This window comes from Myotis lucifugus, unplaced genomic scaffold (assembly GCF_000147115.1).
Source record: "Myotis lucifugus unplaced genomic scaffold, Myoluc2.0 scaffold_41, whole genome shotgun sequence".
NCBI lineage: Eukaryota > Metazoa > Chordata > Mammalia > Chiroptera > Vespertilionidae > Myotis > Myotis lucifugus.
Window position 1 is genome coordinate 5,087,961 of NW_005871089.1, and position 27,535 is coordinate 5,115,495.

The 27,535-nt window shown below is 55.0% G+C and overlaps 4 protein-coding genes and 1 pseudogene across 4 annotated transcripts in view; 1 reads left to right on the plus strand and 4 right to left on the minus strand.

Moving 5' to 3' along the window:
• ISLR (immunoglobulin superfamily containing leucine rich repeat) overlaps positions 1 to 2,274 on the plus strand; it is a 3,101-nt gene extending 827 nt beyond the window's left edge. Inside the window, exon 2 of the mRNA XM_006087858.3 lies at positions 279 to 2,274. Within this exon, the coding sequence (XP_006087920.1) occupies positions 287 to 1,558 (1,272 nt within the window). The 5' untranslated portion in view covers positions 279 to 286 and the 3' untranslated portion in view covers positions 1,559 to 2,274. The remainder of the gene's footprint in view (positions 1 to 278) is intronic.
• Positions 2,275 to 5,009: 2,735 nt separating this feature from the next.
• On the minus strand, positions 5,010 to 14,172 carry LOC102432522 (receptor for retinol uptake STRA6). Its single transcript, XM_023753175.1, has 8 exons — positions 13,950 to 14,172; positions 10,336 to 10,411; positions 9,035 to 9,168; positions 7,806 to 7,923; positions 7,622 to 7,723; positions 6,729 to 6,892; positions 6,272 to 6,421; positions 5,010 to 5,760 (listed from the first exon to the last, which is right to left on the minus strand). Exons 1-8 carry the CDS (start codon positions 14,170 to 14,172, stop codon positions 5,591 to 5,593), a joined length of 1,137 nt encoding a protein of 378 aa, XP_023608943.1. The 3' UTR covers positions 5,010 to 5,590.
• Positions 14,173 to 14,400: 228 nt separating this feature from the next.
• LOC111825825 (receptor for retinol uptake STRA6-like) lies at positions 14,401 to 19,650 on the minus strand. The gene is made up of 6 exons (XM_023753176.1): positions 19,408 to 19,650; positions 17,904 to 18,026; positions 15,597 to 15,664; positions 15,348 to 15,424; positions 15,025 to 15,086; positions 14,401 to 14,454 (listed from the first exon to the last, which is right to left on the minus strand). Exons 1-6 carry the CDS (start codon positions 19,561 to 19,563, stop codon positions 14,401 to 14,403), a joined length of 540 nt encoding a protein of 179 aa, XP_023608944.1. The 5' UTR covers positions 19,564 to 19,650.
• LOC111825839 lies at positions 17,569 to 17,676 on the minus strand (annotated as a pseudogene).
• Positions 19,651 to 19,658: 8 nt separating the features above from the next.
• Positions 19,659 to 27,317, minus strand: LOC111825815 (receptor for retinol uptake STRA6-like). Its single transcript, XM_023753102.1, has 5 exons — positions 27,168 to 27,317; positions 22,165 to 22,231; positions 21,756 to 21,841; positions 20,425 to 20,564; positions 19,659 to 19,780 (listed from the first exon to the last, which is right to left on the minus strand). The coding sequence occupies exons 1-5, from the start codon at positions 27,275 to 27,277 to the stop codon at positions 19,707 to 19,709; spliced, it is 477 nt and encodes a 158-aa protein (XP_023608870.1). The 5' UTR covers positions 27,278 to 27,317; the 3' UTR covers positions 19,659 to 19,706.
• Between the last annotated feature and the right edge of the window lie 218 nt (positions 27,318 to 27,535).

Sequence of the window (27,535 nt, forward strand, 5' to 3'; positions counted from 1 at the left end):
GCAGGGAGAGCTCTCCACTCAGAGGAGGAGCTAGGTTCTCTTCTATCCTGTGTCACCTCTCCTGGCTGCATGACCTCGAGCAAGTCCTGGCCCCTCCCTTGGGCCTCGGTTGACCGTTCTGTAAAATAAGGGTGCTGGGCTAAGTGGTGTTGGGTCTTAGCTGGCTTATGTGGGGCAGGGCCTTCTGATGGGGAAGAGCTCTGGGTTGAGCTCCGGGCTGGCACGACTGCCTTCCATGGGTCCTTGGAGTCACCTCAGTGTCATGTTCTCCCCTGCAGGAGGTAGGATGCAGGAGCTGTGTCTGCTGTGCTGGGCGGTCCTCCTGGGCCTGGGGCAAGCCTGTCCTGAGCCCTGTGACTGTGGGGAGAAGTACGGCTTCCGGATCGCCGACTGTGCCTACCGCGACCTGGAGGCTGTGCCACCTGGCTTCCCAGCCAACCTGACCACATTGAGCCTGTCAGCCAACCGGCTGCCCAGCTTGCCAGAGGGTGCCTTCAGGGAGGTGCCCCTGCTGCGGTCTCTGTGGGTGGCACACAATGAGATTCGCACAGTGGCTGCTGGCGCTCTGACCTCACTGGGCCATCTCCAGAGCCTGGACCTCAGCCACAACCTCATCTCTGACTTTGCCTGGAGCAACCTGCACAACCTTAGCGCCCTCCAGTTACTCAAGATGAACAGCAATGAGCTGACCTTCATCCCCCGAGATGCCTTCCGCAGTCTTCATGCCCTGAGCTCACTGCAGCTCAGTCACAACCGCTTGCACACACTGGCTGAGGGCACCTTTGCACCGCTCATCGTGCTGTCCCACCTGCAGATCAATAACAACCCTTTCCAGTGTACCTGCGGCATCATGTGGTTCAAGACATGGGCCCTGACCACAGCCGTATCCATCCCAGAGCAGGACAACATCACCTGCACCTCACCCGATGTGCTGAAGGGCACACCGCTGACCCGCCTGCTGCCACTGCCTTGTTCAGCACCCTCGGTGCAACTCACCTACCAGCCCAGCCAGGATGGTGCCGAGCTGCGGCCTGGCTTCATGCTGGCACTCTATTGTGCTGTGGAGGGGCAGCCGGCCCCGCAGCTTCACTGGCACATCCAGACGCCTGGAGGCACGGTGGAGATCACCAGCCCCAACGTGGGTGCTGATGGGCATGCCCTGGCAGCCAGCAGCCAGCCACGCTTCCAGGCCTTTGCCAATGGCAGCCTGTTCATCCCTGACTTTGGCAAGCCGGAGGAAGGCACCTACAGCTGCCTGGCCACCAATGAGCTGGGCAGTGCGGAGAGCTCGGTGAACGTGGCACTAGCTACTCCGGGCGAGGATGTGCTGCGGCGCAGGTTCCATGGCAAAGCTGCGGAGGGTAAGGGCTGCTATACGGTTGACAACGAGGTGCAGCCGTCAGGTCCTGAGGACAACGTGGTCATCATTTACCTCAGCCGCACTAGAGGCCAGGAGGCTGCAGAAGCAGGGGGCGGGGTCTCTGGGCAGCAGCCCCCAGGCCTGCTTCTGCTGGGCCAGAGCCTCCTCCTCCTCCTCCTCCTCCTCACTTCCTTCTAGCTCCGCCCCCACCCAGCTGAGCTGCAGCAGCCCCGGTGACTCCTCCCCCTGACTCCGTGGATGTCCAGGCAGGGGTCTGGGGCTGGCAGCTCCCAAGACCTGCATGAGGGATATCACATCTTCCTACCTCCCCTTCTATTCTCTTCCGGGACACTCGCCACATCCACTTCTAGACTCGCTCAATGCTAGTGACTAGGTCAGAATTGGATCCCATAACTCATGGGTCTTCGGTATTCCTTGCTGCTAACCACATGGCCCATGCCCCCCTGTGTAGGCAGCGTGCTAACAGGATACTACCCTACAACTGGGCAAGGCCTCACTGATGGAATCCAGGGACTGGGACTGACCAGCTGGCGAAGGCTGGGGGCTTAGGCCTTGGCAGGGAAATAGCCTGAAGTAGACAGGGCACAGGAGAAAGAAATGGGATATAGGGGCAGAGGCTGGTGTGGCTTTGAGACTCTCAGTGACCTGCTTGAGCTCCTGCTGCCCTGGGGCGTTCCCTAATGACTTGGGGGCTCCAAATTCTCTGCCCCGTCTCAGACAGGACTGGAGGATCTGGGGGCCTTCCTCTTCTCATCCTTTCTCCTTTAGCCTCTGCCCTGCCATCCTGGACATCTGCTCTGCCTCTCTCTCCAAGTGTGCATCTGTTGCCTAGCCCTCTGAGGCGGCCAGTCAGCCTGGGGACAGCGGAGGAATAAATAGCATTTCTGATGCTCCCTGTGTCTGCCTGGAGTTTCATCTGATCTAGAAGCCCCTGTCAGGGGTAGGACCAGGAGCTGGAGAGTCAGGATGGCCAGCCGGCCTGTCCACATGGGACGGGCCTGTGAGACACACACTGACTATGCGGCAGGCGGTAGCATGGGTGGCCCAGTGGTGGGTGAGAGGCTGGGTCCCCAGCTGAGCTGAGTTGCAGATGTCCCTCCCCCCAAATTAGCCCATGAGACAAATGGGGACACTAGCTACTGAGGCTTCCCTGGGACCCTGAGTGGTGCTGTATGCAGTAAGGGTGTGAGGAGGCATTGTAGAGGCGGGGAAAGAAAGAGCCTGGATTGTGGTCCTCTTCCTGGTCCAGTCCATGGAAGAGATGTCACGGAGTGTAGATGGAAGGGGGATAGGCTATGCAAGATGGAGAAGTGAGAGAAGGGAGGGGATGGGGGACATAGGACATAGAGGAGAGAGGACGGAGGGAAGAAAAAGGACCCAGGAGACTGAGGAGAACAGATTTGAGGGAGAAGCCAAAGGAAATGGATGTCCTTCCTCCCACCTTTTCAGGAAGAGGAAACGGCATTTCTGGAGGAAAGTCCTTTCGTAGGAGTCCTTCCCCCACAGAACAGATGGGCCAGTAACTGTCTTGGGGGAGGGGGCAGGTAGGATGAGGGCCTGGCAACAGCCTGCAGATCTCTTAGAATGGGGAGCAGGTAGATGGGGTCAGGACCTGGGGACTATAAGAACCCTGTATCTGTGCTGGGTCTGATGTATCTCCCCTCTGCTCCCATCCCCATCCCTTTCCAAATTGAAGGATGCTACACATAGGACGACCCCATGGGAGAGGCTCTGCCACCTTTGCCCAGAGCTCTCAGGACTGCTGAGCGCAGCAAAATAGAGGCAGGGAGACCAAGGAGCCTGGGGTAGAAGCTATGAGCCTCGGAGGCTGGCCAGCCTCCCTTTCCCCTCTTCCTGGTCTGCATTGGGCACTTCTCCACCCCCTCTTCAGCTTGTAGCTCCCACTGAACAGATGACACCAGCAGCACATGTCAAGGACTGTGTATCTGGTGGAAAAAACAGCAAGAAAAAGCTGAGCCCCTGTGCTGTGCCACCTTAAATAAGTCACTACCCATCTCTGGACTTTAGTTTCCTTAGGGAAAAAAAAGACAGGCCCTGTCTCAGTTGGTTGGAGTATTGTCCTATACAGGGAAAGGCAACCAATCAGTGTTCCTCTCTCCGTCTCTCTCTTTCTCTCCCCCTTCCTCTCTCTCTAAAAAAAATCAATAAAAACATATCCTCAGGTGAAAATTAAAAAGCCATATTTCTGAATAAAAGAAATGAATGAGTACAATTTTTTAAAAAAGATGAGGTAGGACATGGTAGTGCTTAAGAGTCCAGTGGACTCTGGTTCACTAAGGCTTGATAACCCTAACCTGACTTGGACCTCTGATGTCTCTGGCTCCATTCACAGTTGAGCAGGCCTGGCTTTTTGGAGTAGGACGTGGGCCCAAGACCTGAGTCAGGGGTGACTGGGGAACAGCTGTGCTCCAAATGAACTGGCTACTCTCCTGCTTTAAAGTCACCCATGGCGCCCACTGCCTTGGGATGAAGCTCTGAGTTCCCCAGCCAAGTATTCATGGCCACTCTGACTGGCTCTCCCAGGTCCCCCCTCCCCTCCTGGCCTCCCTTAGAACTAATGACTTGTTCTCTAAATGTTCTGTGATGAGTCTTCCTCTGCACCTTTATTCATGCTGTTCCCTTGGTCTGGACACCATTCCCCTCTTCCTTACTTGGCTAAGTCAGCCTTTGAGACGGCTTAGGTACCACATCCTCCAGAAAGCCTTCCTGGATGCCCTGTCCCTGCTTCCCAGCGCACACTATGCCCCCTCCTCTGGCTCCCACAGCGCTGGGCGTCCAGTGTCCCAGCCTGATCACACTCTGCTGTGACTGGTTCCTTGTTAAGGGCTGAGACCCAGTCTGCCCTCTCCTCCCTGTGATCCTGTCAGTCACGGACACAGGGCCAGGGAGACATTTTTCACGGCTGCAGTGGGGTCAGAGCCTGCCTTCTTTGCCCTCCTCACAGGCAGCCTTGAAGGTGGGTCCCAGCTCCCTGGTCCTGCCCCTGGTTTCATGTGTGTTTGGGGCTGTATTGGGGTGTAGGAACGTGGAGGAGGAGTTGGTCTCCACTAATTGTGCAGACATATTTTTAGGCCCCACTGATACTGATCTCTGGAGTGGCCACATTTCCATCAACCTCTGTAGCCCCAGCCCACAATGGACCCACACCCTCACCTACACAGCTTCCGACCTCCACCAGTCTCCAGCAGGGAAAGGGCCACTTCACGAGCCCCCACTGCCCTTCCCCTCTGCATCCTTGATCTTCCACCATCAGGGCAGCTCCCTCAGTGCACGCCCCCACCTCCACACCTTAATTCACATTGTCCCCATCTTCCTTAAGTCTCTTCTGCTCCCCAAGTCCTGCTCATTCTTGAGTAAGGACCCTGAATAAGTCCTACTTTCTAAAGCCAATGCCCCCATGGCTCAAGGGTGGCATCACAGGGTTCCTAATCTCTCCACCACCCAAAGGGATGCGGCTAGTGGGAGGGTCTTCTCTGCCCCAACCCAGGGGGCCCAGCCCAGCATGTGACCAGAATACCCATCCCCACCCAAGCCCCATAAAACCGTGTGGACAGTTTTCCCCACGTGACCCACCCCTACGGAGGACTATTTCTCAAGGACAAGTTTATCGCAGGGAGCACACTGACCTCTTTTATAATATCTAAAGGCATACCAACTACAAAAATATCAGCTCTCAAGTGTGGGCAGCTCGGTGTGGGGCCTTGTGCGAGCTATGACTTTGTTGCCAGTAGGAGCCCACTCGCTTTCTCCTGGGCTGCTGGAGCGAGGCTGTCCCAGCTAGAATCACCAATCCAGGTCAGCAGAAGGCTTCAGTGAGGCCCTGGAGGCTGGCAGCAGGGCCAGCGAGGGGAGGGACCTGGATGTAGCTTTTCTGGCTCCATTGGCTCCTGGACCAAGGGCCTAAACCATTGATTGCTTTCTTCAGAGTCCTTAGCTTCCCAAGGCCAAGGGAGCAGAATAGAGCCCTCTCTCAAGGCTCACAATGTAGACAACCTCCACACAACCGCAGTGACCTCCAGCCTCGGGGGCTGGTCACTGGGATCCTGATCCTGGGATCTGCTGGCAGAGCTGGTGCTAAGCAGAGAGCCTACCATGGCTGGGGCAATGCTGGGAGAACCAGGGAAGGGATGGGCTGGGAAGAGGGGAAGCAAGCGCACAGATGGGGACACATGCCTTGGCGTTCCCCCCTCAGGGCTGGGTGCCATTGGCCCGGGCACCTGACAGGGCCCTCTTCCGGAAGGTCTGTAGGGCTGGGTTGTGCAGCAGCGTGTAGGTCAGACCCCATCGAGCCCTGCCTTGGCGGGCTCTGGGCCCTGTTCCCTTGGCCACAGGGTCATTGATCTGCAGCAGCTGGATCCCTGAGAAGGGGAGACCTTCTGTGAGTCACTCATCAAACCCAGCCAAGCCCCCTGAACCCAGACCTGAACACAGTCTGAAAATCCCCTGGGTGAGTGGAGGAGGCTGGTGAGACTGGAGTTCCAGCTTAGTGTCCCCCTCCCTACTACACACTTCCCAGACAGTACGGGAGGAGCGGGGAGGACAGACTGCCTGAGAGGGAGAGGTGGAGGGTGGCCCATGGTGGGGGAAGACAGAGCTCCTTGGCAAGATGGCCATCTCCTTCTCTGTGAGAGGATGTGCGAGCATGCAGAGTGAGAAAGGGTGTGCATGGGCGCACATGCATGTACATGGTGGAAAAAATTACCAAAATGGACCAGGAAAATTCTCACTTCCTCTCTCCCACAGGCAGCTCAGGAACAGAAAGTGAGCATTTTCCTGCTCAGTGGTGCATGTTGGGGAGGGGTGTATCCCTCCTTCCTGGGAGAAGCTGTGGGTGGGCTCAACTCTCCCAACCCCAAAGGGAAGGTGCACCTTCTTCTTCCATTCCGAGTCTGAGGCCATCCTGGGGGGCCGGATGGGGCTGGGGCTTCTGTGTTCGCAGGAGCAGGGTACAGAAGGCTATCATGGCTGGATGCGACTGGTTGACCTCAATTTTCAAGAAGTTGCAGTATGTGCGATAGCCTGGGGTGGGCAGGGGATGGTGGCGCTCAGACAGAAGGGCCCAGACAGTCCCTAACACACACACCTACACACACACACACACACACACACATGCACCCTGCACACTCTGCATCAAAGCACATAGACACACCTGAGCACATGGCACATGCACTGCACGTGGGCCCACTGCACACACCGATGTGGCAGTCCCAGACATCCTCAGAGAACAGATTTGAACATAAACCAGGTCAGGGCATCAGGGCAGACCCTCCCTTACAGCTTGGGCAGCCTGAGCAACCCCCACCCTGGCCCTGCCCTGTGACCTTACCAGGGTCAAGAGTGGCAGCTCTAGGTGGCAGCAGGCTGAGGTCCATCTGACCAAGGTGGACAGCATTGTAGAGGGCAGAGAGGACCACTCGCCAGATGGCCACCATGACGCCCACCAGCACGTTGATGGGGAAGAGAAGGAAGGTGGCCGCATAGAGTGCGCAGCTAGGGTGAGGGAGAAGCAAGGCTAAGTCAGGCCCCCACACCCCCAGCCCCTTCCTCAGCTGATGACCACAGCTGATGTGTATTTATTGAGTACCTGCTGTTTATTGAGTATACTTTGTATGCACCCCATCCTGTGCTGGGCCAACTCTCAACCCAGCTGGCCCTCCTCACCACTCTGGGAGACAGGCCATGTACTCCCTCCTATAGAAGGGAAACTGAGGCCCAGAGAAATTGGGTGACTTAGCTAAAGCTGCCTAGCTAGTCAGTGTCAGAGTTAGGGTTTAAGTTCAGTTCCACCTGGATCTTTCTATGACCCCAGTGTCTCCCACCTCCCTTCTCTGGTTCCCTTGTCCATTGACTCTGAGTCTCTCTTGGGGCTAAGGTCCGCCCACAGCCTTACCATCTAACAGGGAATTAATGTTTCTGTTAATCTCCTTCCTGCAAAGAGGGAGGCACATGGTGTGGAGGACATAGAGGATCCAGGGGAGAGCAATGTTGATCTCGAAGCAGGAAAGGCTATGGGGTGACGCTGGCCCTGTGACAGATGTATGTGGAGTAGGCTTGGCCACTGCCCCATTCTCTGTGGGTAAGGCAATCTCTGTTTACTACCCACTGGGCTCCCTGACAGAGAAGGGAGAGATGGCAGTGGAGGAGGAAGGACACAGCTAAAGACATGAAGGATAAGAGGCTGAGGACCTGAAAGAGCCACAAACCCAGGAGCTGCCTTACCGGTTGGTCAGCTCTGGCCATCCATGGTGAGTCTTCAGAAAGACCCAGTGGGCTGCCATGTTCTGCAGAGTTACAGCCAGGGCCAAGGTCAGCCAGAAAGGCCTGCAGGCGGAGTGGGAGGGTGTCACTGTTAGTGGCCCTCTGGGAAGGGTTCCCAGGGCCCTCAGCCCTTTGCCTCTCTTACCACAAGGACGCCAGTGATTGGAGGAGCAGAAGGTTACTGCCATGGAGCACGGGCATAAACACCAGGAAGGCCAGGGCCATGGTCCCCAGGAAGAAGATGATCTGCTGTGTCAGGAGCCCTGCCAGGGTGAGGAGGGGACAAACAGCAGCCTCTGCAGGACCCAGACCACCCTGGCACTCCCAGGAGCCCAAAGACCTTGGGATCGGGCAGACCTGACTTCAGCTCCCTGCTCGGACGCCTCGCTGTGCCACCTGAGCAAGTTAGTTTACATTCCTGAGCGTTGGTTTCTCCCTCTGCAAAATGGGGAGAGTGGCCCCCACCACACAGGGCTGTTGTGAGGACCCAATGAGATGATGTCTGTGCAACCCTTTGAAAACCAGTAGGTGCTTTGTCAATGTTATTTTCCCTCCGTTGCTGCTGAGTCCTTGGGGAGCAGACTACATTTTAAAGTAATGCTTGCGTTCTTCCTGCCCAGAGTCTGGAACACAGTAGGCGCCCCACAGTTGTCTAATGGAACAACTGCTAATGGTTTATGTGGGCACATGTGTACAAGAGGGCTTGGGAGGTACCAAGTCCACTGAGATGATCAAATCTACTCCTTGGTCATCCTTCTGCCCTCCTTCTGGAGTGCAGGGTGAGAACTGAAGGAACCAGCAGGGAGAGAAAGCTGCCCTGGCTCTCACAACACTGACCCATCTTCCCTGAACGTCAGAGGCTTTATTCACCACAGTGCCCTGGGGAGAACCAGAAAGTTAGGAGCTGGGAGCGTCCTGGGAGTTAATCTAGTCCAACTCCCTCAAGAACAGACCCCCTTTGCAATCCCCATCTATGGCCATGGAATCCTGCCTGCGTACCCCCAGTGACGGATCTCATTGCCTCCTGAGACAGCCCATCATGGCATAGCCCTCCCTCACACAAGCAGAATGTGCCTCCTTCAGCTCCCCACCTTCCAGTCCTGGGTCTACCCCCTGTGTAAACAGCTGGTGGCACCCCGGGACCATGCTCATGTTAGGGGCATTCTTTCCCCAAGGGCTCCTGTGTCCCCTAGCCCCACCTGAGTGAGCTTCCTGAGTGCAGGGAAGGCCAGGCGGGTCCCTCTTTTCACTCTTATCCCAGAACTTGCCCCAGCATAGGCAGGCAGTCAAGAACTGCTGACCACTCTCCCCTCACTCACTGGGGTCAGTGTCTGGGGCCAGTCAAGGCCCAGCAGGGTGGGCTGAGGGGCTCACCAAGGCAGGTAAAAGCAGTCTGGTAAGCACTGAAGTTCATCCAACAGAATATGGCCTGGCGAGAGGGGTGAGGGCTCTGAGGCAGGGGGCCAAGGTCCAGGGCAGCCCCTCGGTGTAGCGCTTGCAGATTGGCCCTGGGATGAGGGTGAAAAGGCAGGGATCTCAGGAGCACATATACTCCCTAAATTCTTCCTCTAGGCTAGCCACTGGCTGAACTCTCAGTCTAATTACAACCCAAAGGCAGGGAAGCTCAGGGCTGTGGGAACCCAGTGGAGGCTACTAAGCCAGCCATGGGAGGTCAGGGAGGGCTTCCCAGAGGAGGCAAGGTCTGACTAGAGAGTCTTAAAGGATAAATAAGAGTAAGAGTAAGCTGGTGAGGTGGGGATCTAGGGAAACAAATTCAGGCCGAAGGTTCAATGTGAGCCAAGTCATAAAAGTGAGAAACAACAGAAGAGATGGAAAGTGACTCACAGCTCGGCCATCAGAGTGGGGGGCAAGGTTCCCCATCTATGGCCATGGAACCCTGCTTGCATACCTCCAGTGACATGGATCTCATTACCTCCTGAGACAGCCCATATTGGCACTCGAGCAGGAATGTGCTGAACATAATGCAATGCAGAGGCTTGAGGGCCTGGAATGCCAGCCTCAGTAGGGCTACCCCTGTGAGGAAAGATCCCTGTGGGACAACCTCTGAGGCCCGATGAATGTGCAGGTCGTAGGAACCAGTTCTCTGACATGGATCACCCCTCCCTCCCAACTAGAACCTTCTCTCTCTCTCTGCTCACATTTCCTCAGTGCTCCTTATCATTTACATGAACAGGCAAGGCGGGCAGCCTGACATTCAATGTCCCGTAACAATCTCTCCAGTGCCGGTCAGACCACCTCCTCACCCACACCCACAAGCATCAGGCTCACCCAGCCTCTGTGCCCTTGTCATGCAGTTCTCCTGCCCGTGGCACCCTTCCTCCCTCAGCTCCTTCGTCCTCTCCCATTCCCAGGTGCCTCCTATCAAATCCAGCCCACCCAGGTGGCCCCTCTCAGTATAGGCAAACTCACACTTCAGCCCCTACTCAGTCATGACCTAGAATCATTCACAGATGGTTACCCACTCAGATTGAACCGCCCAGCTTCTCTGCCCAACACAGGGCAGCTGACTCAGTGGCAACCTGGGCCTGCAGAGACCCTCCCTCCCTCTAGCCCCAGGGCTTTTCCCACAGCCCTTCTGAGTCAGGGGTCCTATAAGCCCATAGACGCTGACCTCCTCCCCACTTCCACAATGAGGGACAGAGCCAGCCACTGACCTGTGTGTCACCAGTGAGCGAGTCAGCATGAGGAAGGTGAGTGAGCAGGACAGGACCAAGGCTGAGATGTAGCAAACTGGAGGGTGAAGAAGAAGCAAAGTGGGAGGCCATGGCTGGAGGCTCTCCTGGCAGCCTCCAAACTGCTACCAGGGTGTGCCTGGGGGGAGTTACCCTGCCACACACCCCACTGTGAGCAGAAGCCTCTTGCCACATTCCCTGTTCTCAGACCCAGTGTAAGCTGACAGCCCTGGCTGGCCTATGGTGCCAGGTGACACAGGGTGGCCAAGATGAGGAGAGGCCCCTCTGAGGTTGTAGACTTGATCCTCACCCGGGTCTTGCTTTCCAGTGAGAGATGCATTCAACCTGGCATCTGCCTCCAGATCCACTGCTCCCTGATCGTGTGGCCTCCAGGTGTCATTTCATCTCGGTGTCATTTCATCTCCCAGCCTAGCTTGCTAATGCCGGGCACACTGCTGTGCTGCCCATCTCACAGCATCATGTGAGCATGAAACCCCATCTAGGCCTGCATCAATGGCCTTTGTTCCAGGCACGAGGATGCACATGCACTTCAGTGTGGCCTGAGTCCATCAGAATGAGGGGAGGTGACCACTGCTACCCATCTCTACCCCATCCCCCTGGCCACCCAGCCATGAGCACAGATCATGAGTTTGCTGTCTCACCAGCAGCTGGGGGAGAATGCCTGGTTGTGAGCAAGCCTGGTAATGAAGCAGAGTGAGGATGGAGGCTGCACCCCTTTCACCTTACATCCACACCCAGCCTTGCCCTGCACCCTCAAAGCAGCCCTACAGGAGAAGCACGTGAAAACATGGAACCAAGAAAGAGGCCGAGACTCAGAGGTCTGCCCCACCAGCCACACTGTAGGAAGTGGTAGAGCCAGAAGTGTAACCATTCCCAAGCAGACCCAGAAAGAGCCAGGGTGCCTGCACCCTGCTCTCCTCAGCCAGCCCAGGGAAGTGTTCCTGGTTTCCTGTTCCACAAGAGCAGGGCCGGTGGTTGAGGGGCAGGGGGTGCAAATGCACGTGAAAAAGGCAAGCACTGGTTCCACATTAACTACAGGTGCTGGAGAAGGGCACTGGCAGCATGTTCGGATCATCTGGAGATATTAAAAGCCCCATGGCCCAGGCTACACCCCCAACCAATTAAATCAGAAGTTCTGGGGGTGGGACTCAGGCCTTAGCTTTTGTAAAAACAACCCTGGCGATTCTGGCATGCAGCCAGCATTGAGAACCACTGTAATGGGGGCTTTCAGAAGATAGAGCCTTAAAGGTTTATTTCAATAAGCAATTGAGTGAAATCAATCATCCAATTGACATGTATAGAGTGCCTGCTACAGTGGTTCTCAAACAAACTGTAGGCTCACATCAGAGTCACCAGGGTTTCTGAAGTCAGGCCTGGAGCTTGAGCCTTGGGGTTTTTAAAGTTACCAGGCGATTCTTGGGAAAACTGCTCCAGAAACCGGAGTCTCCCTGCCTGTCCTGGGCTCACTCCTCCAGGGGCAGGAGGTGGTACTTTTCTGAAGTGAAGCTGGGAGAAAGCTCTGAGCATGCATCTGCCCTTCAGGAGCCAGTTCTGCACCAGCAAAGATGCATTCAGACTATTTCTGCCAGGAGGTAAGGAGCCTGCCTGCTGAGCCATCCCGGGGCCCCAGGCCCAGCCTTTGATATCCATCTACCTCCTGCTCTACATCTTTTCAATTGGTTCCAAACTTGGGTCCCTCCTAATCCTGATGCCCATAAGGTCTTCCTGCACTTAGCCTCCTCTGGGACACTGCAGCTGTTCCCTTCTGGGACCTGTTTGGTGGATCCATCTGTCTTCCCCACCAGATCTAGGGCCTCAAGGACAAGGCTGCCTTTGTTGCTGCAGCACCGTTTTGCAGAAAGGGAATTTGAGGTCCAGAGAAGTGCCTTGCCCAAGGTCACACAGCTAGTAAGTGACAGTGCAGAAATTCTAATCTAGTCCGCCTGGCTCAGAGTGAACTTTCTGTGACCAATGCCAGGTTTACTAACCAGGTGCCGGGGAGGAGAGGGTGGCAGCCCTAAAACAGGCCCTCAGCGCTCAGATGGCATATTAGCTCCTTAGGCTAAGAACACACCAAAGGGTCCCAAAGCCAGATCTAATCTCAATTCCACTCTGGCTTGCTGACTGCTTTGGACATATCTCTAATGCCCCTAGGCTTCGGTTTTCCTCATCTTTAAACTAGGAGAGTAAAGGCTGCCGTTTGACCCTGCATCTGAGAAGATTCAAAATGGGAACCTTTGGGTGTGGAAACCACGGCATGTGATTACAAACGCCAGGCATATTGAGTAGAAGCAGAATCCATTGTCCTGGGCCTGTCACTTCCTGCCTCTGATCCTTGATTCCCTATTCTGAGCTATGGCATCAATGATGTTAACCTAACAGGGCTGTTGTGAGGTCTGTGCTTGGATGTGGACTGATGTGAGTCATGTCTACTCCTGCCTGTGGCCCCAGTTGTAGCCAAGTTGGAAAATCTCCCTGGAGATGTCATTTCAGCCCACCAGAACTTGTCACCTGTCCAGCTTGTGGGCCTTAGTTGCAATCCAGGGCAGCCTCTGGTATGGGAGGAGAATTGCTCAGGAAGGTGGTGAGGCTGGCGTCAGGAAAGGAAGCAGTACCATACACACCCCTGCCCTTGCCCATTCCCTACCCCTCCCTGCTCTCAGCCCCTCCCAGCTCTCAGCATGCCTGATCTGTGGATGAGGATACTGATGGTCAGGAACAGTGGCAGCCTAAGCTCCAAACATCACATGTTACTCCTCAGAAGCCAGGGTACTCATACCAGCCAAGGACTCCAAAGTCAGCAGAGAGTGCAGGACCCATGACTCCTGACCACGAGGCTTTGGTCTCACAGTGGTGGAGAGAGTCCCAGCAGGGGCATCAGAAGGCTGAGTTCTTTGCTGCCTGACTACCACCTGAGGTGAGCCCTTTCCCATTGTTAAGCGGGGACACTTCTCAGTCTCCTCCACAGGGCTATTGGGAGGGCCTGGAAGGTGGGGGAGGTGGGTAACAGAGCTAAGGGATGAAGGAAACTTCTAACCCCAGAAGGGAAGGCTGGTATGGTTCCCCAGCCTGGGTCTCATTGTCAAGGGAGGGAGGGAGAAAGGACATGGCCCGAGGACAGGGATTGGGAGAGAAAAAGCATCCGCTGAGCCCAATCCCACCCACCATGAGAATGAGCTCAAAATTTTGGTGCTCCTTCCATCCCCACAGCTCCACCTCCTCTCTTCCTCCCCAGCCTCAGCAAAGGCCCCAAGCTGTCACCTCAGCTCACACTCCATGGCCTTCCCCATCTCCAGCCTGCAGAGCTGGGCAAAGCCACTGTGGGTGAGGCTGGGAGACACCACACAAGCTGACGAGGGGCTACTGAGATGACCCCTTCAGGTCTCAGAGTCTTGGGACTGGAAGCCCCAAGCCCCAACCCCCCAATTTGGAGATGACATTTTTGAGACCCAAAGAAGGGAAGGAATGTGTCCAAGGGCGAGCAGCTCAGATATCCCACTATCCCACCCAGCTCACATTCTCCCCCCCACCCCCCCCGCAGGCCCTCAGGGACCCTCCTCCCCCGGGGACCTCACCTTCCAGAGCCCACAGGTGGTACTTCACCAGCTCCACCACCTCCTGCCTGTCCTCTGAGAGCACAATCCCAAAACCGGCCAGCAGGTAGGAGACGTCCGTGGTGATCCCCGCCCTCACTTTCTGGATGGTGGGTACCACACCCACCAGCAGCAGCAGGGCCACCTGGAAGAACCCCAGAATGAGAGCACCAGGGTCTGGCTGTGCCGAACCAGGCACTCCCATTCCAGGAAAAGTGTTTTCTGAGTCACAGGGAAGACTCTCGGGAGCACACAGGCTGCATCGTTCCTGGCACCCATCAGTGTTCTGATCTGCCCCCAAGAACAGTGTCCTCATGCCTGTGGTCAGCATGTTACAAACAGATCCAATCTTAGCTAATAGGCCAGAGGTGTGCTTTCAGGCAGCACAACTGTACATCTACGCCTGTCTGTCAGTCTATATCAGTTATCTATCTTAAATTTCAGAATATAAAATTTCCAACTTTTCTACATTGGAGAAAGCAGTGTCCTATAAATGAGCAGAGGCATTGGAGCTGGACAGGCTTGGATTCAGACATTGGCTGCCCTGAGATATTAGCTGTAGGAACTTGGCCAAGTCAAATTCACCTCTCTGAGCCTCCATTTCTCCCCTCTGTAAAATAGAGAAAAATCATACCCACCTCCTGAGATTTTGGTTGGTTGGTTGGTTTGTAAGGGGTGGTGGTGGTGGTAGTGGGGATTTATCAAACACATGTTATTTCACTAAATCTTCCCAAATTCCCAAAGATGAAGGTAATTTCTTCCACTTTTAGCTGAGCCAATGGGTTTAAGGAGGTTGACTAACTTATGCAAGTCACACAGGAGGTAAATAATGAAGCTAGGATGTAAACCCTTGTTCATGTGACTCCAAAACTCATGCTCTGACTCTGTGTGAGTCCAACAAGAGCCAATGCCTTCTCCCTCTGGGTAGGCCGGCGTTCCCAAGACATCAGAAGCAGCTGGGCAGGATTGTGGGCCACGCTTTTGGAGAGCTGAGCTGGGCCTGAGCCATCCAGACTTGGGAGTCCGGAGGCAATGGCACTGCAGAGGCAGGACGTACCTGGTAAATGGCCGTCCCTGTCAGGGTGGCTGAAAGCACAAGCGTCAGTGGGAGTCGGAATCCTGCAGTTCCCAAAAAGAAGGGCATGGTGAGCCTAGCACCACCCAGGCCCAGGAGCTCCCACACCTCCCCAGGGGCCCAGGAAAAGGGCCAGGGCTTATAGGACCCTGGACCACCAAGGCCAAGTCAGGCCAGGGGCTCGGGGCTGTTCTTCCTGATGACAGTTCTGAGGGTGGCAGGAGCTGACCTGCCACTGTAGCTGCTTTGTGCATGGGAAGGGGGAGGTCACCTGTCACTCTGGACCTCAGCTCCCCACTCCATACCTCGCTGTGGAGTGTAGATGTAGTGTCTGAAGCAGATCCAGGCCTGGGACAGAAAGCCATGCTTGGATGTGTGGGAGCTGCAGAAAGACCCAGGAAGTGGAGGGGACTCAGGGGAAGCCCCTGCCCCGAGACCCAGAGTTTTGTCAATTCCTCATCTCTGCCCCACAAGCCTGCCCATTGCCAGCCTCCCAAACAAGCCTGCCTAGCCAGCCCTGCCCACTGGCCCAGAGGGTGTGCCTAGAACCTCACCTGCTTCTCAGCTTCTTCAGGCAAAGGAGGGTCCTCAGATATTCCTCAGGGTAGCTGCTTTGCAGCCTCTGGGGGGACAGACAGATGAGACCTGCCTTGAACCATCCCTGGGACCCTGGCTTAAGGTACCACAGTGAGCACCCAGTAGGTGCGCCATAAAAACCTCTTGGTTGTGGTGGAGTGCAGAGAAGGGCCAACCTGTGGGATGAGGCCCATATCCCCCAACACTGCCCTTTCCTCCTCCATAAATACAAGATTAATTGGTCTCCTATCTAAGAACACTCAATGCTGGGAAGTTCTTCCTAAGGTCTAGCTCCAACCCTCTCCTGCTTTACTCAGTCACATCTCATCATCGTTTCCCTCTTGGCCCTCAGGCCTCTGCTGAGACTGGGGCAAAGAGAGCCTATGTTCCATGGGCACATCCCTGATCAGGACGCAGGATGGGGCCGTTCCAGGTCAGATGCCCAGGCCTCTCCTTCTACGCAAGGGAGAGCACAAGGGTAACAGGATTTGTCTAAGCCACATTCCAGGCCTTAAACTGACTTCCAAGTGGCAGAGACCAATGGGAACAGGGGGTGAATCCCTGCCCCCATTATTAGGAGAATGTAGGCCATTGTCACCTGTTGCCATAGCAACTCTGGGATCCAGGACAGGTGTGAGTCAGCTCAAAGCTTGGCTGTGTCCTTTGAGGCTTAAACCTCTTTGACTAAGGGCCAAAGAGGATTTTATTTCTCCCAAGATTTCTCAAGAGGAAACACATGCAATAGGGGGAGAGGCAAGGCAGAGAAGATGCCTGGAAGAGGAGGGGGACAGATTCAGCAAGGCAGAGCCTGGTGCACGTGTATCCTGGGGAGCTGCTCCCCTCTTCTGAGCCAGCTGTAAGAATGAGGGGACAACAGGCTTCCCTAGAGAATAAGGAGGAAGTAGTGACACTGCTGTTGCTCTATGAAAGCTAAACCCAGTCAGGTGAGCCCACGGGGACCCAGGGTGGCCCCTGTAGAACCTGAGCCCACTCTGGCCTCTTCTCCCCTCATCCTCCATTCCTCCTCAAGGACCTCGCTCCTTCTTGAGCTTCAGTCCCAGGCCCTCTCCTGAGCTCCAGGTCATGGTTCAGCTGCTCATCAGACCCTCAAAATGCAAACTGACACAACTGTGCATGGTCCCCTGCGCTCCTGCTCTCATCCAGTGCTCCATATGTCAGCAATGGCACCACCACCTCCCTGCTCTGACCTGGATGCCATCCTTCAAGCCTTCCCCCCCCTGAAAAGTAACCAGACTTTTTCCTCTGTGTCCTCAGACTTTCTCAAGGGCCTCTGTGGAGCAATTTCCTCTTCCTCCTCTTTCACCAGGAAGAGTACCTGACCCTCTCCACCCGCCTTCCATGCACTTGGATGAGCCCCTGTTGTTCCTTTCACCTTGCTGTAGACATGTGCTGCTGCATCCAGCTCCCCCGCTCACTGGGAGCTCCTGGGGTCAGACGCGGTCAGTCAGCTTCGCATCCACAGCACCCAGCCCCGGGCCTGGCACTTGGTAGGTGCTCAGAAGTCTTCTTAATAAGATTATCATATCTCTTGACACAATGTGCCCATCCATCTACCCCAAACTTCAGAAATATTTGCTGAGTGTTTATTGTGTACTAAGACCTGCTGGGTGTTGCCAATCAGGCATGAACAAAACAGAGGAAACCCATCTCTGCCCCTTTATTCATGCTCTCTCCTGTGCCCGCAGCGCTTTCTCCTTATTCTCTCCCCATTCCAGATCCTGCCTGTCCTTCAGGCCACTGCTCAAGTCTACTCCTCCAGGAAGCACTCCCCGCTGCCATCCACCCCCCCCCCCCCATCTGACATTAGCTGACTGAGAGTTGATTGATTCCACAATTCCGCCCTGAGTGCTTCCTGGATCATGGCAGTCTCTGCAGAGCTCCTCACAGAGACAAGGCTCCTGACTTGTCTCATGTCTCCAGTTGGATCCCAGTGGTTCAGGATCAGAGCTATGACTTACTGCTCTGGCCCAGTTCTCCTTTGTTAACGGATAAGAACAGATACTACACTTGATCTTAGCCAAAAGGCTGAGAAGTGATGTAGTTCTCCTTTCTTGAGTCCCTGCTGTGCACATAGCTCAGTGCCCCAGGCATCTTGCGTGCCATCCCAGGGCCTGGCCTAGCCTTTGCCTTAGGAGGGAGGACTAACCAGTTACTTGGCAACCTGGAAAACCTTTTCTGAGGCCTGCTGCATGCTGGGTCCTCCACCAAGTATCACCACATAGAGGGGACCAACAGACAGGGGGAGCCCAGCCCAGCCCCTTTACCTCCAAGCCCGCTCCTGTCCTATGGCTGAAGCTTCTCACAAGCTGCACCGGGTACCAAAGGCTCAGGAATCCAAGGCCCAAAAGGAGAGGCATGGAAGCCAGCAGGGAGTAGTACTTGTAGATCTGTATGGACAGACAGACACCAGACACACCTACCTTCTGCCTTCCTGCCCAACTGAAGGCCAGGGTCCATTTCCCTTCCAACCTCACCCAGGACTCTGAGGGTGGTCTGGGCGCCATGGAAAGGCTCTGGTTCTACCACCATCACCCACCCCAACCAGGGCACTTAGGACAGTCACTCCCACTTCACATTCTCAGGCCCTGCAAGATGCCTGCCCCTCCCCCGGGCTCTTGGACTCCCATGGCCCTTAGAGGAGCCAAAAGGAGGAAGTTATATAACCCCCTCCTCCCAACCCAGGGAGCTGCAATGGAGCCTGAAACAGGTATACCCACTTTCTGTGTTCCTATGTTCCTGACACTTTGGACACAGGCCCCTGAAAATTAGACAAAGGCCTAATTTTGTCTATGCACAGTTTGCAACATGGTCATCAGGGAAGTACATGCCCTACCTCCTGGCTTTGAGGTATTTGTCCCTAAAGTCTCAGGGCTGGACTTCTCATATATTCACTCACTTATTGGTTAGTCAATCCTTTTTATTGTGAGCTTAGTATGTACCAGGTTCTGGGTGGTGAAAAAAATCAATCAAGTCCCTGCTCTCAGTGGAACCAACTAATCTTCACCTCTACCCTGAGGGATTGGTAATATCAACTCCATTTACAGGGGGAAACTGAGTCTCAGGAAGTTGACATGGTTTCCTCAAAGCACTTAGTACCATGTGGAATCATTCTGTACATTTGTTTGTTTACATCTCCCCTTCTGAAATAGCAGCTCTTGGGATGCCAAGAACCTCGTCTGCCTTGTTCACAGCTGTATTCCAGTGTCTAGAAATGTCCCTGGTATGGATTTTGTGCTTCGAATATGTTTGTTGAATAAATGAATGGATGAGTGAATGAATGAATGAAGCTGGATTCAAACTTGGGTTGTCCGACTCCTAAGCCTACATCTCCACCCTTTGGGCTCTAGACTGGGCAGCTTCACATCCCTAGTCAATGGCCAGTGAACCAGGTAAGGTTTTGGAATTCTCTGAGACCATCCCCTACTCAGTGCTTGCCACCCTCCATCTGTCTTCATTTCCCCTCCAGCCTGGCCAACAGAAGGCTAGGGGATCAACAATGGGGGGATTTCAGGCTTCCTTTCCATCTCCTCTGCCCCATCTCCTCCCTACTGCCTCCAGACTAGAAGCCCTTGTCAGCTGGCCCAGCTACCTTGTCTCATAGAGGGGCTGTGTGGAATGACATCTGTTTTAAGGAGTGGAATCCCGTGTACAGTGGAAGGTGGCAGGAAAGCCCAGCATACAAATAGAGATGAAAGGAGCCATGCTGGTATAAGCAGCTCCTCCATGTCCTCTGCCCCAGGCCCTCATGAATCAAAATAAGAAGGTTACCTTGGGCGCCTGGGGACACTCTGCCTTCTGCCAGACCTGGACACCAAAGTGAGCCCAGGACAGCACACTGCCAAGCAGGTGGGCGGCTGCATGCCTGACTGTGGCACAGGCGGCCAAGGAGTAGTAGAAGGCAGGGTAATAGAGCAGAGCCAGCATCTTCCAGGGTCCTGGAAGGCAAGAAGGGCAGAAAGAAATATCTATAGAGGGGCAGGTGTGGACTGAATCCAGTCCACCCAGACCTCTCTCATGTCTCCATCTTCCAAGTCCCTCAGGTGGTTCAGTAGGCAAGAGCCTGGTGTTCAAATCCAGGCTCTGACTAGTATCAGCTCTCTGATCTTGAGCCAGTTACCTCTTGGAGCCTCAGTTTTTCCATCTGTAAAATGGAAGTAATAGTACTAAATTAGTAATGACAAAATAAGAAGGTCTACATACAGTGCTCAGCATGGTATCTAAGTTAGTACTAAATATACAAGCTACTACTTTATTATTATCTCCTTCTCTGACCCTCAGCATCCTTCACTATAGAGTGGGGCTAATGTCCACACTTTGTGGAGTCATTGTGAAAACTGGATGATCTAAAGAGGTCATGCCCCATGCCTCTCCATGGCAGCTGTCCTTGTTACCATCACCTTCTTGAGCTCAGCTCAATTCTCCTGGACCCCTTCCTGGGCCACTCCCCGCCCTCCTTCATTCTCACTGGGGAGTGGGGGGGACCTGAGTCTGGGGGACTCAGCCTGTGCCCATGCACAAGAGAGTTCCCTACATCCTGGAGGTGGGGTTTGTACAAGAATAGAGGAAGCAAATAGGGCAGTATTGACCCAATGTCTGGGACCAACAAAGGGAAGCTTCAGGCATTGTGGAGGGACAGTGGGCGAAGTAAGGGGACAGTGTCTTCTTGGCAGTGGCTCATGAACAGAACGGGGAGCAACTGGGTTCACTGTAGAAGAGCCCTGCTCCGATATTCCGGATTCCCACCCCAACCCCATCCCATCAATCTAGGCCCACACCACTGGGTACCTCGGCTGGATGGTGAAGTCAGGGTGAGGAAGGGCAGCGGGGCCTCAGCCGAGGGCAGCAGACACAGGGAGCTGAAGAGGACCATAAAGATAGCAGCGGGCACGGTCCAGGGCCCATCCATAGTCAGGAAGTCCACAGGGCTGGGGCAGGGGCAGGGACAGGACAGGAGGGAGTTGTCAGGCCCAGTACCCCAATACCTCATGCCATGTCCCACAAACTGGGGAAGTAGAGCCAGTCCCACTTTCCAGCCCACTTTCCAGATAGGGAATTGGAGGCCCTTCATCCATTCATTCCACAAACATTTGTGGAGTGCCTTCTATGTATCAGGTTCTGGGCCCTGTGGCAAAGTGACTTGGGAACATCCCCCCAACACAACTAACAACAACAACAACAACAACAACAACACACACACACACACACACACACACACACACACACACACACACACGAACAAGCCTTAGCACAGCTCCCTCCACCCCCCTGGCAGCTCCAGGAAACAGCTGCCTCCACACTAATTGCTCTGTCTGGGCTGGCAGACTTTCAGAGAGCTCCAAGAGTCACAACATCCTTGCACAATGTCACCGCCCTGGCCTGAGTGTGACCCTGGGGCAGAGGGCAGACAGAGGACACAGCTGTCCTAGGCATCACCTCCCTGGCTCAGGTCAGGCCACAAAGACCCTCTGCTTCTATGGTCTATCTTGCCCTCATGCCCTGACACCTCCATCCTGCTTCACTCTCCCCCAAACCCTCCCCCAGTCAGGGTAGAAACCCCAGTTCCCCCACAAAGTCAGCATGTAGGACCCACCTTGGTGTGCAGCCCCAGCCTGAGGTGCAAGGTTGCCTACATTGGGGCTCCACCCACCACCTCCCCCAACCCTTTGGTGTCTCCCACATAAGTGTGACCAGGGTCATCTCCTCAGGGTCATTTCCTGAGGGTCATCACTGTTCCGGGCTCTGGGGTTGCAGGATGAAGAGTCAGGGGGAGAAAGTCCCGCAGAAATCTGCCGTTAGCATCAGGATCCAGATGAAACCCTCAGGGGAAATGAGGGTCATGATGGTGTGAAGTGATCATGGCCTGTCCAGACCATGAGTCACCTGACAAACTGTCCTGTTGGGTTCCGGTTCCTCGGGGATTGGAACAGGAGCAGGTGAACCTGAGTGGGTCTCTCCCCCTCCCTCTGGTCATCCTGACTAAACCTGAAGATCTGGGTGGGGATGGGGAGTGACCCAGGCTGAGAGAAGAGGGAGTGTCCCGAGGCCAGAGCTGGTACCTAAAAATCACCCCCCAAGCTGGGCCCCCTGAATGGGGGTGCCCAGGCCACAGCACCAACCTGGGCAGCCCGGACCTGCTGTGTCCGCCATGGGGCCAGAGCTGCCGGCACCTCACCAGCAGGGCCAGCAGCAGCAACACAACCACCTAAAGGAGAGCACAGTGGAGGGTGTGGGGTGCCCAGGCCTTCCCTGATGGGCTGAGTCTGGGGACTTGGCCTCGCTACCCGGGAAACCCCCCCATTCCCCTGTCCATACTCATGTGGCATCTTGGGGACTGGCCAAGAGGTGACAAAAGTCTGGGAGGTTGAACTTGGCCTGCATCCTGGTTTGGGTTCCAACCCTGTGAGAGCCCCCTCCCACATTTTGGGCTCCCAGGTGCTCCCTTCATCAGCCCCAGCAGGGAACACCAGTCACGTTGCCCAGGCTGGCAGCAGGTTGCAAGCCAGTTTGGACTTAGGTTAGACTCACCGACAGCACGGCCAAGCTGGTATGGAGGAGGCCAGGCGGCACACTGGGGTGGCAAGAGGGCACTACCCTGCAGATCAAGTGAAGGCTGGTCATGCCTGAGTAGGGACTCCCCAGGTAGGCCACCAGGTCTGGGGTTCCAGGTTGTCTACACTGGGGCTCCATCTCCTTCAACCTTTTGATCTCTCTTACACAAGCCTACCCAGTTCTGCCTTCTTGGGGTCATTGGGCCCTTCTCCAGGGCTCTCATGCTCCTATGGTATGCCAGCCCTGTGCCAAGCTCTGAGATTCCAGGGCTAGAGGAGACAGGGGGCTCCCAGGAGAAGACTCGGAAGAAACAGATTGGGCCAGCTGGGCTGAACCTCTCTTCTTTCTCACCCAGATCCTTCCTATCCTTCAAGGCCCACTTGATCCCCCCCCCCTCCAGGAAGCCTCCCTGATTGCTCCAGGCACCACAGACCTCATCTCAGAACTGTGACTGAGCATACTGCCTAGGTCAAACAATCACGTATTTGGTCCTACAATTTGCCCTCCATTCACTGGTATCTGAGTTTGGTCTGTGTCTGACTGGAATGATCTTCCTTAGTCTTTCAGGACTTATATCTCTTCCTGTTTCCCTTTCATTAAGGGCTTCCATGTACAGCTGAGCAGTTTGCACACTGCACAAGGATGCCCAGCCAAGGGAATGAGTGTGGTCTGAAATCCAGGCCGCACTGCTCTCAAGCACTGTGCCTACTGAGTTGCATTCATCTAAATGGGGGTCTCTGTTTCTAATTACCACAAAGGCTTCCATGGCCTGGCAGAGGACCTACTCTGGCCATAGCTGAGTACAGAGGTGGGTCCATGGTGGAGATAAAGAGATCAATGGGCACAAGAAAGGCTTCCGCTTCCTCAACTGGATCATGGCAAAGAAAGGGTAGGATTCCTGAGCTCAGAGCTGGCCCTGGACTTGGCAGAGCAGACAGGACTGGTCTCTGGGGAGGAGGAGACTCCTGAGTTCGCCCAGCTAGAGCCTGGGAGGACGCCTGTGAGGGCAAGGCCTGCAAGGTGCTGCAGCTGGGCCCTCCCTGCCCAGGAGGCTCAGCCAACCACCTGGGCACCCTCTTGCTGTGTGAGAAGGAAGACTCCCAAGTCTTGTCTGCAGGTGAGCTCAGAGCCCTATGACTCCTCTGGAACAGCCTAGTCTTCCCAGAGCTTGCTTTCTCTCAGAAAATCCCAGAGGGTGAGAAGCAGGAAAGAACCTGGTCGCTGGGCTTGTCCTTGGGGTGGAGGGACAGAATAAGTCTGTTTTGTGCAACTTCTTGGCCAGGGCAGAGCTGGCATCTTTCCAAAACAGAACTGTACTCATGGGTAGGGCAGGTGCCATGTAGGGAATCAGGTTCCCACTGTCTGAGCTCAGGCCTTACACTCCCCACTTCTAACTCTGAGGCCCCTTACTCCAGCATATGGGGTGGGGCTTCGGGTGAGAAATGGCCTCTCTCAGCCCAAGAGCTCATAGCCACCTTTGTAGGCCCTCTCAGCGTGCATCTCCGCATCTGACTAGGTCCTGCTCAAACCTGTGCCCCTGCTAGCCAAGGCAGGGGCTCAGCAGACTGTCCCTGGAGCAGCTTGGCCATTTTCCCACTTACCCCAAACCTAAAGCCCCCCACATGGGTCCTCTCCAGGCCCTATCTTGGGGAACCCCTGGCCCTTTTTGTATCATCTGGGCCTTCCATCTACCCCTTAGCTCAGTTTGGCTTAGGCTCACGGACCCTCAAATGACTGAGGTCTGAGCAACAGAAATTTGGCCAGTGGCTCATGGGCTGGTTTTGTGCTGTGGGACAGACAGAATGGCGCAGACACAAGGAACACCACCACAGGGAGGGTGGGGAGCTTGATCCTGGAAGACACACAAGCAGATGCTACAGGATGCAGAGGAGGGAGAGAACCTTGGGGCAGGTGTCAGAGGCAGTGGTGTTTGCTTTAAGTTTGAAAGATGGTTAGGACAGTGTTCAGGATTTTAGGAAATTTTTTTTTTTAAATCCTCGCCTGAGAATATGTGTGTGTGTTTTGTTGTTTTGTTTTTTATTGATTTTAGAGAGAAGAAGGGAGACAGTGAAAGAGAAACATCGATGTGAGAGAGAAACATTGATCAGTTGCCTCCCGTATGTGTCCCGACTGGGGACTCACAACACTTTGGTGTACAGATGATGCTCAAGCTAAGAGAGCCATTCAGCCAGGACAATTTTAGGAAATTTGTTGCTAGACTTGAATATAAATAACAGTAGTTAGTACTTACTAATAAGCATTGACTAAGTGCCAGGCACTGTTTGTTTCATGGATTAACTCAGTTATTACCTAAGAGGTATATGCTATTGGTATCCCTCTTGTGTAGACAAGAGGGCCTCGTCTCAGAGAGGCTAAGTGTGTTGCCCAAATCACACAGCTAGTCAAGTGGCAGAGTCAGGATTCAAATTGAGATAGCCTGGCTCTGGCACCTGCCTCTGACTGGGAGGTGAGAAGTTAAGGTGAACCATATGAAATTGCCATTTCTGTACATCAGAAACAGTCGAATATCAGCATTTGCAAATGGTTCCGCATATATAGTCGCTGGGGAGTGGAAATGGCAGGCTGTATCTCAGAGGCATTTAGGAGGAAGAATGTACACGCCTTGATGTGGAGAAGCAGAGGGAAGGCAGGTTTCCGGAATGACTGTGGTGAGCACCTGAATCAAATGAGGCCCAAGGATCTGAGGCTCGGTCTTGAACACTGAGGGACAGAGGCCGGCTGCAGTGTGGTGAGGACACGGAGACAGAGAAAGAACCAGACAACTGTTTCTAGAATTCAACTCTGAGTGGGAGCCTCAAGGGGCCCCATCCAGAGGGGAGGACAGAACACATCTCTGTGGGTGAGTGGGAAAGGCTGACTGCCTGGGGGAGGTCTGGGGCTGTGAGGTCCCAAGAGAACTGGAGCCCTGCTTCCTGACTTCCCCCACTCACAGCAGAAGGGCCTGCAGATGACCCTGGCATGGCCTCACCCCTCCCGTAGGAAGTCCATGAGGAAAGCCTCTGACTCCGCCTTCCAGGCAGCCCTTTGAAGCCGTGGGGAGGTGAGTGACATTCTTGGCAGCTGCCACAGGCATATTTGTGTCCCCAGGCTCTGGCCGGGATGTTCAGTATTGATGATGGGTGGATAGCATGCAGGCACACGTCAAGCTGGGCACATGACTGGCCAGAGGGACCTCTTCGGTGGAAAAGGCCAGCTCAGCTTATGCTGATCTATCCCTTGCCCATGGGACACCCAGTGACACATCCCATCTCCATCAGACTCACCACCTCTGCCCTGACACCATAGGGGCACATGGATAAGTGTGAACAGGAGATTGAGTCCATCCCAGCCACGGTCACCAGAGCCTACCAACCCAACTCCCAAGCCTGCTGGGGCACACGGAGGCACAGAGGGGAACCACTGTCAGAGCTCCTCAAAGCTTTGGTGCCCCATCCCCCTGGGATGTCTGACTCACACAGGGTGGCGAGGTGAGCCCAAGTTCACTTCCTTGGGATTCCCCTGGGCTATGTGCTTCCCGCTCCCACCTTTGAGGGGGTGGGGAGAGGAGGCAGGCAGCTTGACTTGGTTTGGCTAAGTGAGTAGGTTCAAACAAACTTCTTCATTCTTCCCTGCAGTGGGAGAAGGGAGCTCTGCGTTCTAGATGCCACCCATATTAGAAGCAGTACTCTCCACTGCCCAGCCCCTGCCACACACCAACTGTCTTCTAGGGCCATACCTAAATACCCAGCCACAGAGCTGCCCCAGGTGCGCGCCCCAGCCAATGACCAGACCGGGAGGCACCTAAGGTTACAGCTTCACATTAGGGCATTAACCCAGGTCAGGGTCTTTGTCCTCTTGGGGCTCCTGGGCCCCTCCCCATTCTGCTGCTCCTCCCACTCCATACACGTGCAGCAAGGTCAGCCAGAGAAGGAGAGGAGGGACATACCCTTGCTGACAGCAGGGTTGCTTTCCCTGTGGGCAGAGCCCAGAGTCCCACAAACAGCTCCTTCCTCCAGGCCTGGGTGGAGCTCCGCTCCTGCCAGTTGACCCAGGGCTGGCCAGGCGATGGCCCAGCCCCTGAGAAGGCTTAGGAACATTTCTCCTTCTCCAGTTTCTTGTTGATGAAAAACAGATGTGCACACATCTGGCAAGGCAACCCCCCAGCCTCACCTTTCCAGTTCCCCCAACCCTCAGAGCAAGGAGGTGGGGGATGGGGCCAGGGATGGAACAATGAGGGGACCACTGGGCTCTGGGGCTCTCATGTGGGGGCACAGCATGTGGGGGCACAGGGAGGCCCAGCTCCCCACCAGGGTGCCCAGACTAAACAAATGTAGAAATGGTCTGGGAAAAGGCAGCTGTGGCCTGCCTCCTCAGGGGACACTAGGCTGCGTTGAGGCAGCCTCCCTCCCCTGGCTGACCCCAGCACTCCTGCTAAAAGGAACAGGACCTCCTCAACCTCACAGATTCTGAGGCCAGCCAAAGAAAGCAGGCGTGGCCCTGTTTCTCCCCCCACCCCCCTTTCTTCCTTGGTTCTCTGCCTCTCCCTCCCCCAGCCTGCCCAGAGAATCTGACAATTGCTAACACCACACCCCAGATGGTCACCACAGGGCCCAGTAAACCCTTTAAGGCAGGCCCACCTTCCCTCAACCACCCACCCAGCACTCTCCATCCTGGCTACAGCCATGTCACCCATTTTAAGGATGGGGCCCAGGAATCAACTTTAAACACACCACACAGGTGCTTTTTAGGTGACTAGCCTGGCCAGTTCCCCACCTCAAGTATCTTAACACATCGACAAGGGCTGTTGTTCTCATGTAACTGAGGAGGAGACTCAAGCCCAGAGAGGCTGCCCTTTGCCGTGGGTCACACAGCAGATGAAAGGCAGAGCCCATCTTAGCAGCCCTTGCACAAGTCTTCCCTGTTCCCCATCAGTGTCTCTGCCACACCGCCCGCTGGCCAGAGCCAGGGGCTCCACTTACCCTTCAGGCTGCAGCTCCTGGCTGTCCTGGGGCTCATCGATGTACCAACTGCCGTAGGAATAGTCCTCTGTGGTCCCAGAGGAGGTCTGGTTCCCTGCTGCGCTGGACATTCTCTGCTCTTCTCCTCTGACCCCCAGACAAGAGGGGAAAAAAGCCTACAGATGTGAAAAGAGGCTTAGAAAAAAAAAATAAAGAGAAAGAAACCCAAACAAAGAAGCGTTTCTCTTTAATCCTCAAGGTTACTTTCTTGCTTTTAGCTCTCTGGGAATGTGGGCCTGGAAGGCTGGCACGGGAGGAGGGGAAGGGCTTCTCTTGTCCTTTCTTGTTACCTCCCGCCCAAATTTGCCTGGTGCTGCAGGGTGCTATCC

Excerpts from the sequence above, each read along its gene's own strand:
- LOC111825825 (XM_023753176.1), bottom strand. The coding sequence starts at position 19,563 with ATGCTGGCTCTGCTCTATTACCCTGCCTTCTACTACTCCTTGGCCGCC. Across the intron at positions 15,665-17,903 it reads GGACAGGAGCGGGCTTGGAG|AGGCTGCAAAGCAGCTACCC; the intron begins GTAAAGGGGCTG and ends CTGTCCCCCCAG. Across the intron at positions 14,455-15,024 it reads CAGGGACGGCCATTTACCAG|GACACTGCTTTCTCCAATGT; the intron begins GTACGTCCTGCC and ends GCTCATTTATAG.
- LOC111825815 (XM_023753102.1), bottom strand. The coding sequence starts at position 27,277 with ATGTCCAGCGCAGCAGGGAACCAGACCTCCTCTGGGACCACAGAGGAC. Across the intron at positions 21,842-22,164 it reads CCAGCTTGGCCGTGCTGTCG|GTGGTTGTGTTGCTGCTGCT; the intron begins GTGAGTCTAACC and ends GCTCTCCTTTAG. Across the intron at positions 20,565-21,755 it reads AGCAGGTCCGGGCTGCCCAG|CCCTGTGGACTTCCTGACTA; the intron begins GTTGGTGCTGTG and ends CCCCTGCCCCAG.
- LOC102432522 (XM_023753175.1), bottom strand. The coding sequence starts at position 14,172 with ATGGGAGTGCCTGGTTCGGCACAGCCAGACCCTGGTGCTCTCATTCTG. Across the intron at positions 10,412-13,949 it reads CCACCTGTGGGCTCTGGAAG|TTTGCTACATCTCAGCCTTG; the intron begins GTGAGGTCCCCG and ends TTCACCCTCCAG. Across the intron at positions 6,893-7,621 it reads TGGCCAGAGCTGACCAACCG|CTGCGCACTCTATGCGGCCA; the intron begins GTAAGGCAGCTC and ends CCCTCACCCTAG.